The sequence below is a fragment of the Arvicola amphibius genome, chromosome 13, assembly GCF_903992535.2.
Source record: "Arvicola amphibius chromosome 13, mArvAmp1.2, whole genome shotgun sequence".
Classification (NCBI taxonomy): Eukaryota; Metazoa; Chordata; class Mammalia; order Rodentia; family Cricetidae; genus Arvicola; species Arvicola amphibius.
This window is the reverse complement of record NC_052059.1, coordinates 60500416-60513253: the sequence shown is the minus strand read 5'-3', so window position 1 is coordinate 60513253 and position 12838 is coordinate 60500416. Positions and strand designations below refer to the sequence as shown.

At 49.7% G+C, this 12838-nt stretch overlaps 1 protein-coding gene across 1 annotated transcript; it reads right to left on the bottom strand.

Annotated features, from left to right (window-relative positions):
* Positions 1-3360: 3360 nt before the first annotated feature.
* Cebpe (CCAAT enhancer binding protein epsilon) lies at positions 3361-4797 on the bottom strand. The gene is made up of 2 exons (XM_038310671.1): positions 4288-4797; positions 3361-3696 (listed from the first exon to the last, which is right to left on the bottom strand). Exons 1-2 carry the CDS (start codon positions 4795-4797, stop codon positions 3361-3363), a joined length of 846 nt encoding a protein of 281 aa, XP_038166599.1.
* Between the last annotated feature and the right edge of the window lie 8041 nt (positions 4798-12838).

Here is a 12838-nt window from a genome sequence, read left to right as displayed (position 1 = left end):
ACTAGTGGCTGTCCAAGGGGAGGTCACAGGTCCTCAGCCCCGCTGTCTCATTGCTCTACACTAGTGTCCTCTCACAGGCTTGGAGCAGGGCAGGGGGTGGAGGTGGAGGTGGAGAGGCCCCTTTCCACCACAACCCCAACGGGGATCTTGCAACACTGGGCTGGGGGCCCTGGGGGCCGGGGTGAGGCAATCTCTGGGGGTTGGGAGGTGTGCACTGAAGGGGGCAGCTTTCACAAGCGCTGCTGCCTGACCTTGGCAGACTCACCTTGGGCAGCTTCCTCCCTCGTGGTATCGGTCTCTCCCCACAACCTTCCTTCTCACAGGCTTCCCCGTAGCCTGAGATCGAGTCTCAGTTCAGGTCTCTTGTCCTTTACCTCAGTTCTGCTCAAAGAAGGAAAAGTGGCCCGGAATGGACATGGGGTTGGTGGTGGAAGAGGTGGTGGGGGTGAGGCTGGGGGGCTTAATGTGCTGGTTTTCACAGGTTCTCCACCTTTAGTCCTGAAGCCTTTCCAAACTCTGGCAGGGGTTGGCCAAGTGCCCCTCCCTCCATTCCTCCGGCTAGTCCTTGGACAGCCCTGAGAGGTCACTCTCAGGTCAAAGATAAGCCAGCTAGACTCCCAGCACAGGTAGCAGTCAAGGCAGAGGGACCGGCAGGGGAGTCCTCGCTCGCTATTCCTCGCTGTGGCGGGGGGGTATTTTCAGAGTGCCCAGCTGTACTTATCACCTACCCTTCATCCCTCTTCCCTGCGACCATCAACCCCCTTGAAAGTTTTTAGGTTCCAACTTAAATGTCACTTCCTCCAAGAGGCCTTTAACTTTCCTAGCCGAGACAGTACCTGTTAATTTGATTTTCCCCACAGGCACATTCGAATGGGATAATGAGAATGAAAGTACTTTATAATGGTGTCCAAGGAGAGTCTTGGAAAACCTCAGGAATGGCAGGTACCAGGGCTCAATAGCAGGGGAGCCGTTGCCACCTTAGGGCCCTAAGGGCAGGGGAATGCTAAGAGACAGGCCAGCAGAGAGGCTCTGTCTCTCATTCCTCTAGCTCTCTCTTGTACACCAGTGCCCCCTCACCTCCAGGCAGCCTCCTGAGAGCAGAACAGCCCATGAAGGGACAGAGTGGAGGGGTGCGTAGAAGGGCTGTGGAGACAGGAGGCATGCTTGTCTATTACCTTTTCCTTCCTAGTCCTGCAGCTGAGCCACATCTCTTTCTCAGCAAAGAAGCTTGGCAGTATCTGTTGAATAAATGACTTTGATCAAAGCCAGCTAACATCAGCTCGAGGGCCGCCTGCAAGCGGCGAGACACTCGGACAGAGTCAGACAGAAAGGAGTGGGCTGTGTTTTGATTCCTCGTCATATCTCATCGGGATCTCACTGGGGAGATGGCTTTTTCAGCTTCAGTGCCAATTAAAAAGACACTCTTAGGAGTGACAGGTCACTGAGGGGCTGGAAGGAGACACAGCTTAGAGCCATGGGAAAGACATTTAGACAAAGCAGTACCATCGAATGCATTCAAAAGTAGTCCAGGAGAGAGTGGGGTGGTCCTAAGTCAAGTGGAGGGAATCGGGAAACTGAGCCACCAGCTGCATTCTGTGCAGCCCCCTGTTATACATCCCAAGGGGGTGAAGGCAAGGTGAGAGGATTTCCCCAGGTGTCATAGAGATGGCCACCTTCAGCTCTTATCCAAGCAGCACCCATCAGACCTTCACCCAAAGGTTCAAGTCTGTCCTCCCCAAACAGAGCTTGGCAAAGGCCTGAGGACACAGGGAGAAGAGAGGGTGCCAAGACAGAAGTGGGAAGGTTTTGGCCAAGATTAGCCTGGTACATGCTGATGTCTGATAGCTTGGACCACTGAGGTCTGATGTGGAAAGGGAATCAGATCTGTGATGATGTATGTATATCATGCCCATCTCCCCTTGCTGCAGCTCTCATCCTGTCTAGTCTCCAACACGGTGGAACAATTCACTGCTACTCTTTTGCGGTGCTCATGGTGGAACCGAGGGTCTTGTGGATATTAGACAAGCACTCTGCCAACTCTGCCGCGTCCCCAGCCCTCAGAATTCTCCCTGAGGGGAGGATGTGAGAGGAAAGACAAGCATCGAGTTGAGGCGGCAAAGGACTGAGTGAGCTCTTATCCCCTTTGGCCCTCCCTGCTTTATCTACAAGATGTGGCTCACACTATCTGGCTTGTCTGAGGGCAAAGCTCACACAGATGATCTCTTGAGGTCTCTCCTAGAACCTCTTGAGATCTGTGATTTCACAGAGCTATTTTTGATTCTGCCTCTATGTAGTTCTGTGATTCTGGGGGGTCTTCTCCTTGCTCTGAGGCCCCAGGCTCCTCACCTGCAAAAAGAGAAGTTTAGAGGAGGTCTGACGTCTTTTTGTTTCTAGCAAAAATGGAGCTAGGACAAAGAGTCACGCTCACCACATGCCAAAGCCCCTTTCCCTGTGAAAACAGCACACGGGGTAGGTTGGTACTGAGATTCCTCCTGTGCAGATGAGGAAACCGAGGCACTGGTAGGAGAGGGAACTGGTCCAGGGTCAGACAACCAGTCAGTCAGAGGTGCAAACCGAGACTCAATTATTGTACAGTTTTGCTTCCTGGGCTGCAGTTCTATGGGGGAAGAAAACCCCTGAAATGTGGGGGTTTCACATATTAACTGATTTCTCCCCACTGGTCACCTTCTCCAGCGTTAGGGAGCTAGTTAGGGGATGAGAGAAAGAGAGGAGCGGGGCTGTGGACAAGACAAAAGAGATGGAGTGCTAAGGGACCCCGAATATGGCAGAGCCGTCAGGAAGTCATGGGGGAAAAAAGCTCCAGGCCTTAAAGTAAGAGAGCATGCCTAGGGTCAGAGGGCTTGGCGCTGGAGCTGTGTAGTGCTGGGATCACCCTGAACCCCAGAATTCTTTAAAGACAGCGTGCAGAGGCTGCTCCAGGCCCTGGCGTGCACGGTGGTGGTACCGAGCATGCGTTCAACTTACAAAGGCACAAGCAGGTGGAAGGACACGGAGGTGAAGTGACAGGAAAGGAGCGACAGGTCTGCAGCTTGGCTGTAGGTGTGACGGAGAGATGTGCGCAGCATTTGGACAGGGGGACAAGAATATGTGGACCTAGCCACATGTATGCCATGGCCACACAGCCGTCCCACCAGGCCCAGGCCCCAGACCCAGTGAACCGCTCCAGCATCAAGCCACAGTGCAATTTATTCAGCCACAGAATCATTACGGTCCCGACCTTCCCAGCTACTGGCTGCCATTGTCCATGATCCCTATTTTAGGCTTGGCCTATTCAGGACTCTGGGGACCTAGGAGGGAGGGGGTTGGCAGGGTTTGGTGTCCACAGTCTGCCAGGCAGGCTCAGCTGCAGCCCCCCACGCCCTTGATAAGGCTGGCCGCCTCAGGGATCTGGCGGAAGAGGTTCCGAAGGGTGTCTAGCTCCTGGGTGAGCTGCTCCACACGGCTGCGCAGACGCTCATTTTCAGCCATGTACTCCAGCACCTTCTGCTGTGTCTCCATAATGCGCCTCTTGGCCTTGTCCCGGCTCTTGCGCACTGCTATGTTGTTGCGTTCCCGTCGCAATCGGTACTCGAGGCTGTCTTTGTTCACTGCCTTCTTGCCCTTGTGTGAGGGCCCAGCTGGGGAGGGCGCCTTGAGAAGGGGGCTGCAGGGAGGGGCAGCAGCAGCCACAGGGGCCTGGAGGGTAAGTCAGAGGGACAGAGAAGTGAGTGTCCACCGAGAGGAAGAGAAGAGTCTGAGTAGGAATCCTAGCAGCAAGCGCATACTTGGGGCTTCCAAGGAATACAGGCTCCCAGGCAGCTCCCATCTCCCAAGGCATCGCCCTGACCCTGTGAAAGACAACAACCCAGATGCACATGTTCCTGATCGGAGCCCAAAGCTTTCTTTCCTGCTCTCTCATATTCTCTGAGAACACTTTCATTCCATTTGTCTGTTGTAAGTCTCCTGTTCTACAATTCTACAATCAGCAGCGTTTCCTCTTCCAGAAGCGGACAGTGGAGAAACAAGACAAGGGGTGGAGTGGACAGACAGCAGGGAAGCGGGTCCAGGCCCAGGTCAGGGCAGAGCAGCTCCCACAAGGTCTTCGGGACACAGCGGAGTATGAAGAAGCGAATTCACAAGAGTGGGGAAAGAAGGCCTTAAGGTGGGGAGTTTTCACAGAGGAGCACCAAACGCAGACTTCTTAGGTAAGCCCCAAGTCAGAGTCCCCTCATCCAACCACCTTGCTCCAGCCCATGGTGAAAAGAGGGAGAGCTGTCTTGGTCTTACCTTTAGGACGCGTAGGGGCTGGCCAGGTGCTGCCAGGCTCGGGGGAAGGTGCACCGCTGTCTGCCCACAGTGTGCCACTTGGTACTGCAGGGGATTGTAGCCACCTCGGCTGGTGCCTCGGCTGCCCTCTGGCCCACGAGGCTCTTCCTTCACGGCCACAGCCCTGGGGTCGTAGCTCCCTGGGTTACCGTAAATGCCAGGCCCCAAAGCCTTCCTATCTGGGCCAAATGTATGTGAGGGGTAAGCGAATGGCCGAGGGTCAGCTGGCAGGTAGTGGGGGAACGAAGGGGTTCCTGGGGCCTTAAGGCTTCGGGCTTCCGGCGCCGGCTTCATGGCAAAGAGGTCAGAAAGTAGCTGTTCTTCCCCAGACTCGATGTAGGCAGAGAGGTCGATGGAGGCCTCATGCTCACACATGTCCCCCAGTTCCCCAGGCCCAGCTCGACCCCCTGAGAACTCGAGTGGCTGCTGGCCACCCCGAGGCTCACACTCATAGTAGGTCCCGTGGGACATAGCCGGCCCGCCCCCTTGGCTCCCCGCCCCTGGGTTCTGTGTTGGGGCACTCCTTGGGATGCTCACCCTGTCCTCTCTTGATCTTCCCCCGACCCTAGCGTTGCCCTAGGTCTGACCTCTCTGGGCTTTTCTGTCACCCACTCCTACGTGGCTTTTCTCCTCCTCCACTGCTTCCTTTTCCTTCTGTAGTCAGTGCTTCTCCTTTCTTCCCTTTTCCCCTCTCTCCTTAGTATGAGTCAGGGAGGGGCAGGGCACACCCCAGAGGGAGGGGTGCTTAGCAGTTAGGGCGCTCTTTGGTGAGGCCCCAGCCAAAGTCCAGAAGTTGTTGTTTGGGAAAATGTCCCCTCTTGTCCTGTGAGCCCAAGGGTTTGGAACCCGTTGTCTAGGGTAGCTCCTCTGAACGTCTATCTTCTTCCAAAGAGATCTGTGTAGAGTAAAGCACCAAGCCACAGCCAATAGAGAAAGCAGTCCTCCAATGCCAACTTAGTCTAAACTCCTCCCTTGACACATCTTCCTCCCTGTTCCCCCTAGTCCTGAACTCCACCTACCCTGGGGTAAGTCAGTTCCTTGTGTAACCCCACCTCCCGCAGCATTCTCCTGGCCATCATTGTTTGAAGGGTTTGGAAAGTATTAATAAGTTGAGGACCAAGTCACCCCTGGCCCAAGCACAAGTACGCTCATTTGTTAGTTTTGAGACAGGGTCTCACTACATAGATCAGGCTGGCCTTGAACTCATGGAGTTCTGCCTGCCTTTGCTTCTAGAGTGCGCTTTAATTTGTACAGGGCTTGTGTACATGTTTCCTATCCTGCCACAGGGTGCCTGGACATAGCTGAGGTTTCTGGTTAAGACATGAGCCCTGTACCTCAGGCCCAGGCAGGCTGCTGCCCCAGAACCAACAGACAGGATCTGCTGGAGGCTCCAGTTGCTTCACCTTCACTGAAAGAGGCTCAGGCTGACCCCACCCCACACTGACTGGAGGCTCTGCCCCCTACTTCCTGTGCTCTGGGGTGTATGCAGGCTCAGGAGCTCACTGGAGCTCCCCTTGCTAGCTTTCCTTCTGCATGACTCTTTTCTGACCTCTAGTGTGTGTCTCTCGGGTCCACTTCCTCTTGTAAGCTTGAGAAGTCTTCTCTTGAGTCCTCACCTCCTCTTGGGGCTGTTTCTGGGTCCATAGGAGAAGCCCGTAGCTGCACCTCTTGCTGGTCTACTGATCTCCAAACTTGGTTTTTCTTTTCCCCTTTGGGATTGCCTTGTGCCCTGCAGTCAGAGGCATCTGCTGCGGCTGGGCTTTTATTTGAGCTTCAGGCAGGGCTCTAAGGCTAGTGGCAAGAAGAGAATACACAGAAATGAGAAATGTGTTACTTTTCAGTTTTATAGGCTGAGGCTCCCTGTTTGCCTAGGCTGGCCTTGAACTCTCAGTCTTCCTGCGTTAGCCTCCCTAGAGCTGAGTTGACAGGTGTGTCATCATACCCCCTTGACTCTTTTATTACTAGCAGATGCTCTGGGGAGAAGGACAGAATTTTTTAATGGCTTTATTTTTATTATTTTAAATTGTAGGTATGTGGGTGTGCATGCGTGTGCATGCACGTGTGAATACGTGCACACTTCCAGGTGCCTAGAGGATATCAGAGAGGAAGCCAGAGATATTAGATCTCCTGGAGCTGAAATTACAGGCAGTTGTGAGGCACCCAATATAGGTGCTTAGAGCCAAACTCAAGTCCTCTGGAAGATCAGTAAGTGCTCTTAACCGCTGAGCAATCTCTCCAGCCCTAAGAACCAGAACATTTTCTTTTCTTTTTCTTTTTTAAAGACATTTATTTATTTATTTATTTATTTATTTATTTATTATGTATACAGCTAGCCAGAGGAGGGCACCAGAGCTCATTACAGATGGTTGGAGCCACCATGTGGTTGCTGGGAATTGAACTCAGGACCTTTAGGAAGAGCAGGAAATGCTCTTAACCGCTGAGCCATCTCTCCAGCCCCAAACCAGAACATTTTCTGAATATTCCAAGGACCAGGTAACTGTGAGGGGCCACAGCAGGAGTAAACTTGCATAGCATACATCTGTCATTGAACACTAAAGTCAAACTGCAAATGTAACTTGTCTATTTGTCAGACACTGTATCCTTGATAGAACCCTCCAGCCCATCCCCTCCAATGTAACAATTTGCCCCACATGTTCTGAGTGCAGCCTGAAATACGATCAAATATGTTTCCTTCAAAAGCCCTGGCCAAGCAGGGGGAGGGCAACCCGTATCCTAGACGCAGAGCACGGGAAACGGTGGGGCAATTTCTGCTCTTTATTGTACAGGTTCCTGCCAAAAAGGTACCAGAGCTAAGAGATTTCAGTTTGGTGACCTATCGCTATTGGCCACTAGATGACGATATTGCTTCCTAAATTCTATACTGTCGGTACTGTAATGGTCTGGAACCAGGTGGACAGCAGGGGGCAGCCTTTCTCAACCCTGCCACCAGCCCTGAAAGCTCAGGTCTGAGAAGCAGGAAAAGGAAGTTTAGGATTGGGGATTCAGTCAGGTTACTGATAGTGTGGGAAGGCTAGGGGATTGGTGCCAGGACCTGTCTCAAAGAGAAACTATGTCCCCTCCTTGGCTGTGGAATAACGATAATGGGTGGGTCTCATGTCATCTGGTAATTAATGCTTTGTTTTAACCGATGAAACATGCACTCTTTCTCTCTTTTTCTTTCTTTTTTTTCTTTTTTGTTTTTTTGAGACAGGGTTTCTCTGTAGCTTGGGAGCCTGTCCTGGAACTAGCTCTTGTAGACCAAGCTGGCCTCGAACTCACAGAGATCCACCTGCCTCTGCGTCCTGAGTGCTGGGATTAAAGGCGTGTGCCACCACTGTCTGGTGAAATATGCGCTTTTTCATGGTGCCCATTTTGCTGTGAGCTAAGGAGAGGAGGCAAAACAGTATTTTTATTCTAATTTTGTTGACAAGGAAAATAAGGCGGAGAGGCTGCACAAACACAAGAGGTCGGCTTGTGGATCTCTGAAAGGGCTACAGGCTTGTTCTTGAAATGGCCCGGGGACAGAGGGATGGAGTAGCCATTGCCGCGTGACTCAGGGAATCTTCTTCCGCCTAGCCGGCTGCCTGGAGTAGGTGAGTAGGGGAGAGCTCCACGGAAGCACTGAATTCCCTGAGGGAGGGGTACAGATAAAGCCAGCAGGAAATGAGGAGGTTGAGTGATGCAGGTGTCTGGACTGCTCAGCTGGCGCTGCCTGCAGGCTGATATTAGCGTTTCCTAGTAACTAAGGCATAAACACTAGGGGTCTAGATAGGGAACCAGGAGAGGGGGTTGGGAAAGGAGGGAGCGAGGTAGAAACACTGGGAGGTCCTTAGGGAGGGGGGCTTCGCAGCTCAGCGAGATCGGTTTCTTGTTGCTACTGTGTGCGTTAACTAAAACAATGGGTGTATATTATCTCAGTGAATTGTGACAGGCCAGTGGCTAAGCATAACTATGAAGTCTAAGAGGAAAATGGGCTCAAATCTGCCACTTAACAGCTCTCTGACCCTGGCTAAGCTACTTATTCATACCGCAAAATGGCAGTAGTGGTGCCTGCCTCAGGAGATTGTTCAAACTTTGCAACCGACCCAGTGAGCGCTGTCTCTTTCCCTTTTCCTGACCTCTCCACTGCTTTTATGCCCGTCCCTAGAGCCCACACTCCTGCTGTCTTGGAGGTTACACTGACAAGCATTTTAAAAATCTGGGTTTTAAATAGCAGAAACCCATGAGGGTGTGGTGGTGCATGCTTCTAATTCTAGCACTTGGAGAGGCAGAAGCAGGAGGATCTCTATGAATTTAAGGCCAGCCTGGTTTACATAGTGAGTTTCAGGCCAGTCCAGGCTATGTAGAGAGAAAACCCTATCTCAAAAAACCAAAACAACAATAACAAAACCAAATAAATTTGTATTTCTTTAACATTACTTTATTATTATTGGGGAGAAGGTTAAGATAGGGTTTTTCTATGTAGCCTTAGCTGTCTTGGAGCTCTCTCTGTAGAACAGGCTAGCCTAGAACCAACAGAGATGAAGCACAATTAATAAAAACTCAGAGAGAAATTGGGGTTCAATCCGAAGGTCAGAAAAGCAAAACAGCCAGCCATTGGCTCTTACCTTGACCTCAGTCTGAAAATGGCGATCCTGCCTCCAGGAATCTCAGAATGAGACTGTGTGAGAGCTGTCTCCTATTTTATAATCTCTAGGGTTGGGATTAAAGGCACGTACTGCCTGGTTTCTATGGCAACTAGTGTAGCTCCTGGGATTAAAGGTGTGTGTTACTATTGCCTGGTCTGTAATGCTGACCAGTGTGTTTGTTTTACTCTCTGATCTTCAAGCAAGTTTTATTTATTAAAATACAAATTAAATGCCAGTACACAGAGATCTGCCCGCTTATGCCTCCTGGGTACCAGGATTAAAGGCGTGTTCCACCATTGCCCAGTTACATTTTTTCTTCTTTCTTTCTCTTTCTTTCCTTCTTTCTTTCTTTCTTTCTTTCTTTCTTTCTTTCTTTCTTTCTTTCTTTCTTTTTTCTTTTTGAGACAGGGTTTCTCTGTGTAATAGCTCTGACTGACCTGGAACTCACTCTGTAGACCAGGCTGGCCTCAAACTCACAGAGATCCGCCTGCCTCTGCCTCCTGAGTGCTGGGTTTAAAACAAAATAAGCCGTATGCCACCACCACCTGGTTTATTTAAACATTTGCTTTCATCTCCCTTTTGTCTTTCATTTTATTTTATGTGTATGGATGTTCTGCCTGCATGTGTGTCTGTGCATTTCCAGTATGCAATGCCCGTGGAAGGCCAGAGGAGGGTGGTGGTGTGCAGTGCCCGTGGAAGGCCAGAGGAGGGCGGTGGCTTCCTGAGAACTGAAGTTACAGAGGCTTGTGAGTTGCCACGTGGGTGCTAGGAATCAAACCTCTGTCCATTAAGAGCATCCAGTGCTCTCTTTAAAATTTTAACCGTATTTTTAATACATATTTTAATTTAAATTTAAGACTTTAAATTTTCTATTTATTTATTTATTTATTTGTTTTTGTTTGTCTCTCTACATAGCCCTTGCTGGCCTGGAACTTACTACGTAGGCCAGACTGACCTTGAACTCACAGAGATGTGTTTTTGTCTCCCAAGTGCTGGGATTAAAGGCATGTTCTATCATGTCTGGTTACTGTTTTATTTCACAAAACAGATCTTAAATACTTTGTTCAAATGAAATTTAAGGCATTGTTGAAAGAAGTTAATGTACGATCTCAAGCTACTGTCACAACTCAAAGCACTGTTATGAACATAATGAGGTTTTATGGAGTTCCTGAAACTGCGTGTGTCAGGTTAATGTCAGGCAGACAGCACATAAGTCACATTTCCTTGTGAAACAGGCATACACTTGGTATTGCCTGCCCCCAGGGCTGCCATCTAGAAGATGGTCTGTGGTATGCTGGTGTGCTCAGTGCCTCCTGTGACTATGTAAGGATAATGAGCTGAGAGAGTGGGTACCACACTGGGGGATAAAAGGACTCACCCCCACTCTGCCACCTTTCTTTGGCTATTTATTTATTTTAGACTTATTTATTTATTTATTTATTTATTCATTATGTATACAGTGTTCTGTCTGCATGTACATCTGCAGGTCAGAAGAGGGCACCAGATCTCATTACCAATGCTGGGAATTGAACTCACGACCTCTGGAAGAAGAGCCAGGGTTCTTAACCACTGAGCCATTTCTCCAGCCCTCTGGTTATTTTTGAAGTAGATTTTCTCTGCGTATCCCTGGTTGTCCTGGAACTAGCTCTTGTAGACCAGGCTGGCTTCGAACTCACAGAGATCTTCTGCCTCCCGAATGTTGGGATTAAAGTCAGGCCCCACCACCACCTAGTTTACATCTCTATTTAAAAAAAAAATTGAAATTATAATGACATCATTTCCCTCCTTCCCCTTCTTCTCCCTAACCCTTCCCATACACCCTTCCCTTGCTGACATTCAAATTCATGGCCTCTTCTTCCTTAATTGTTGATCTATATATTCTTAAATACATGAATGCAACCTATTTAGTCTGTAAAATGTTCCTCGTATGTGTGTGTTTTCAGGGCTGATCATTTGAATTAGATAACTATTGGAGAGTTCTTCCCAGGGGCAGACTGTTTCTCCACTTCTCAGCATTCCTTGGTTGCTCGTAGCTCTTCGTCTAGGCTTGAAGCTTCATGAGTCCCCCCAAATGTTAACATGTCTATTGGTGTCATCACTGTTCATGCTATGTTTAGGCAGCCGTGTTGGTGAGACTTCATGGATGCAGCCTCGCTGACATTTCTACGAGACACACGCTCACAGCACACTTCCTGTTTCTCTGGCTTTTACATCCTTTCTGCCTCAGTCTTCCACAACGATCCCTGAGTCTTAGGTGCAGGAATTACGTTGTACATGTATCAGTTGGAACTGGGCTCCAAAAGTCCTCGTTTTGACTGGTTGTGGTTTTCCGTAATGCCTTATAAAGAGATGTTTCCTTGATGGAGACAGATGTTTAGAGTGTAGTTAGGGATTATGCTGGTTTAGTAAAGTGGTGGTCGTAGGTTCTCCTCCAAGATCCATGACTTCACTAGCTCCGAGTAGCTGGCTAGGTTTCCAGTACCAGGAATGACTTCTCTCTTGTTGAGTGGGAATTACCTTTTCTTTTTTGATTTTTTCAATTTAATCTTATAGGTGTAGGTGTTTTGCCTGCATGTTTGTATGTGCACCATGTGATTGCCTAGTGCCCATGAAGGTCAGAAGAGGGGCTCCGATCCCTCGGAACTGAAGTTAGGGATGGTTGAGCATGTGGGTGCTGGAACTGAACCTAGATTCTCTGTAAGAGCAAGTGCTTTTCTCCACTGTGGCATCTCTCCTGTCCCACATTAATTCAGAGGACAACTGTGGGACTCAGTTCTCTCCTTCTGCCACGTGAGTCTCAGGGAGTAAACTCCAGTTGCTGGACTTGGCGGCGAGCGCCTTTACCACTGGAGCCTTCTCACTTGCTCTTGTTTTACTTTTCTTAAAAACTAGGCTCTCGGGGCTGGAGAGATGGCTCAGTGGTTAAGAGCACCGCCTGCCCTTCCAAAGGTCCTGAGTTCAATTCCCAGCAACCACATGGTGGCTCACAACCATCTGTAATGAGATCTGTGACCTCTTCTGGCCTGCAGGCAGAGTACTGAGAATACTGTATACATAATAAATAAATAAATCTTAAAAAAAAACAAAACTAGGCTCTCATGTAGCCTAGGCTGGCCCCAAATTCATTGATCCTCTGCTTCTCTCTTCCAAGTGGGATTGTAAGCATGTGCCACCATGCTCATAATCAGCTCGACAACCTTCTTTCTTTTTTTGGAGACAGGGGTTTCTCTGTGTAGCCCTGGCTGTCCTGAAACTCGCTCTATAGACCAGGCTGGCCTCATATTCTCAGAGATTTGTCTGCCTCTGCCTCCCAAGAGTTGGGATTAAAGCTTAGCGCCACCACCACTGCCCAGCTTTGACAAACTTTTTATTTTTTCAAAGTGGCATTTTGAGCATAAAAGCACCAGGGAGTATACAGGCTCTGGGAATACTGTTGCCAGACCCTGCCAGTCCAGACTGGGAGCCCCATGGGGAGGTGGTCTTCATCTGCAGCGGTTGGACAGAGAGATAGTCCATGAAGTACATTTTCATTCTTGGCTTCTTCTCCCTGGCATACTTTTTGTTGTTGTTTTGCTTTGTTTCGCTTTCCAATACAGAGTTTCTCTGCATAACAGAGCACTGGCTGTGCCGGAACTCCCTCTGTAGACCAGGCTGGCCTCGAACTCAGAGATCTACCTGCCTCTGCCTCTTAAGTATTGGGATTAAGGGTTTTCATCCCCCACCCCACCCCTGTAAGATTTATTTGTATTTTATGTGTATGTCACCATGCATTCCTTTCTTCCTTCCCTCCCTCCCTCTTTCCTTCCCTGTTTCCCTCCCTCTTTCTGTCCTTCCTTTTTTTTCTGTGGTGGTGCTGGGGATTGAACCCAGGGCACCATGCATAC

What these genes read in the sequence shown, in the direction of transcription:
- Cebpe (XM_038310671.1), bottom strand. Translation starts at nt 4,797, where the DNA reads ATGTCCCACGGGACCTACTATGAGTGTGAGCCTCGGGGTGGCCAGCAG. An exon ending in AGCCCCTACGCGTCCTAAAG is followed by an intron (nt 3,697 to 4,287) that starts GTAAGACCAAGA and finishes CTTACCCTCCAG; the next exon opens with GCCCCTGTGGCTGCTGCTGC.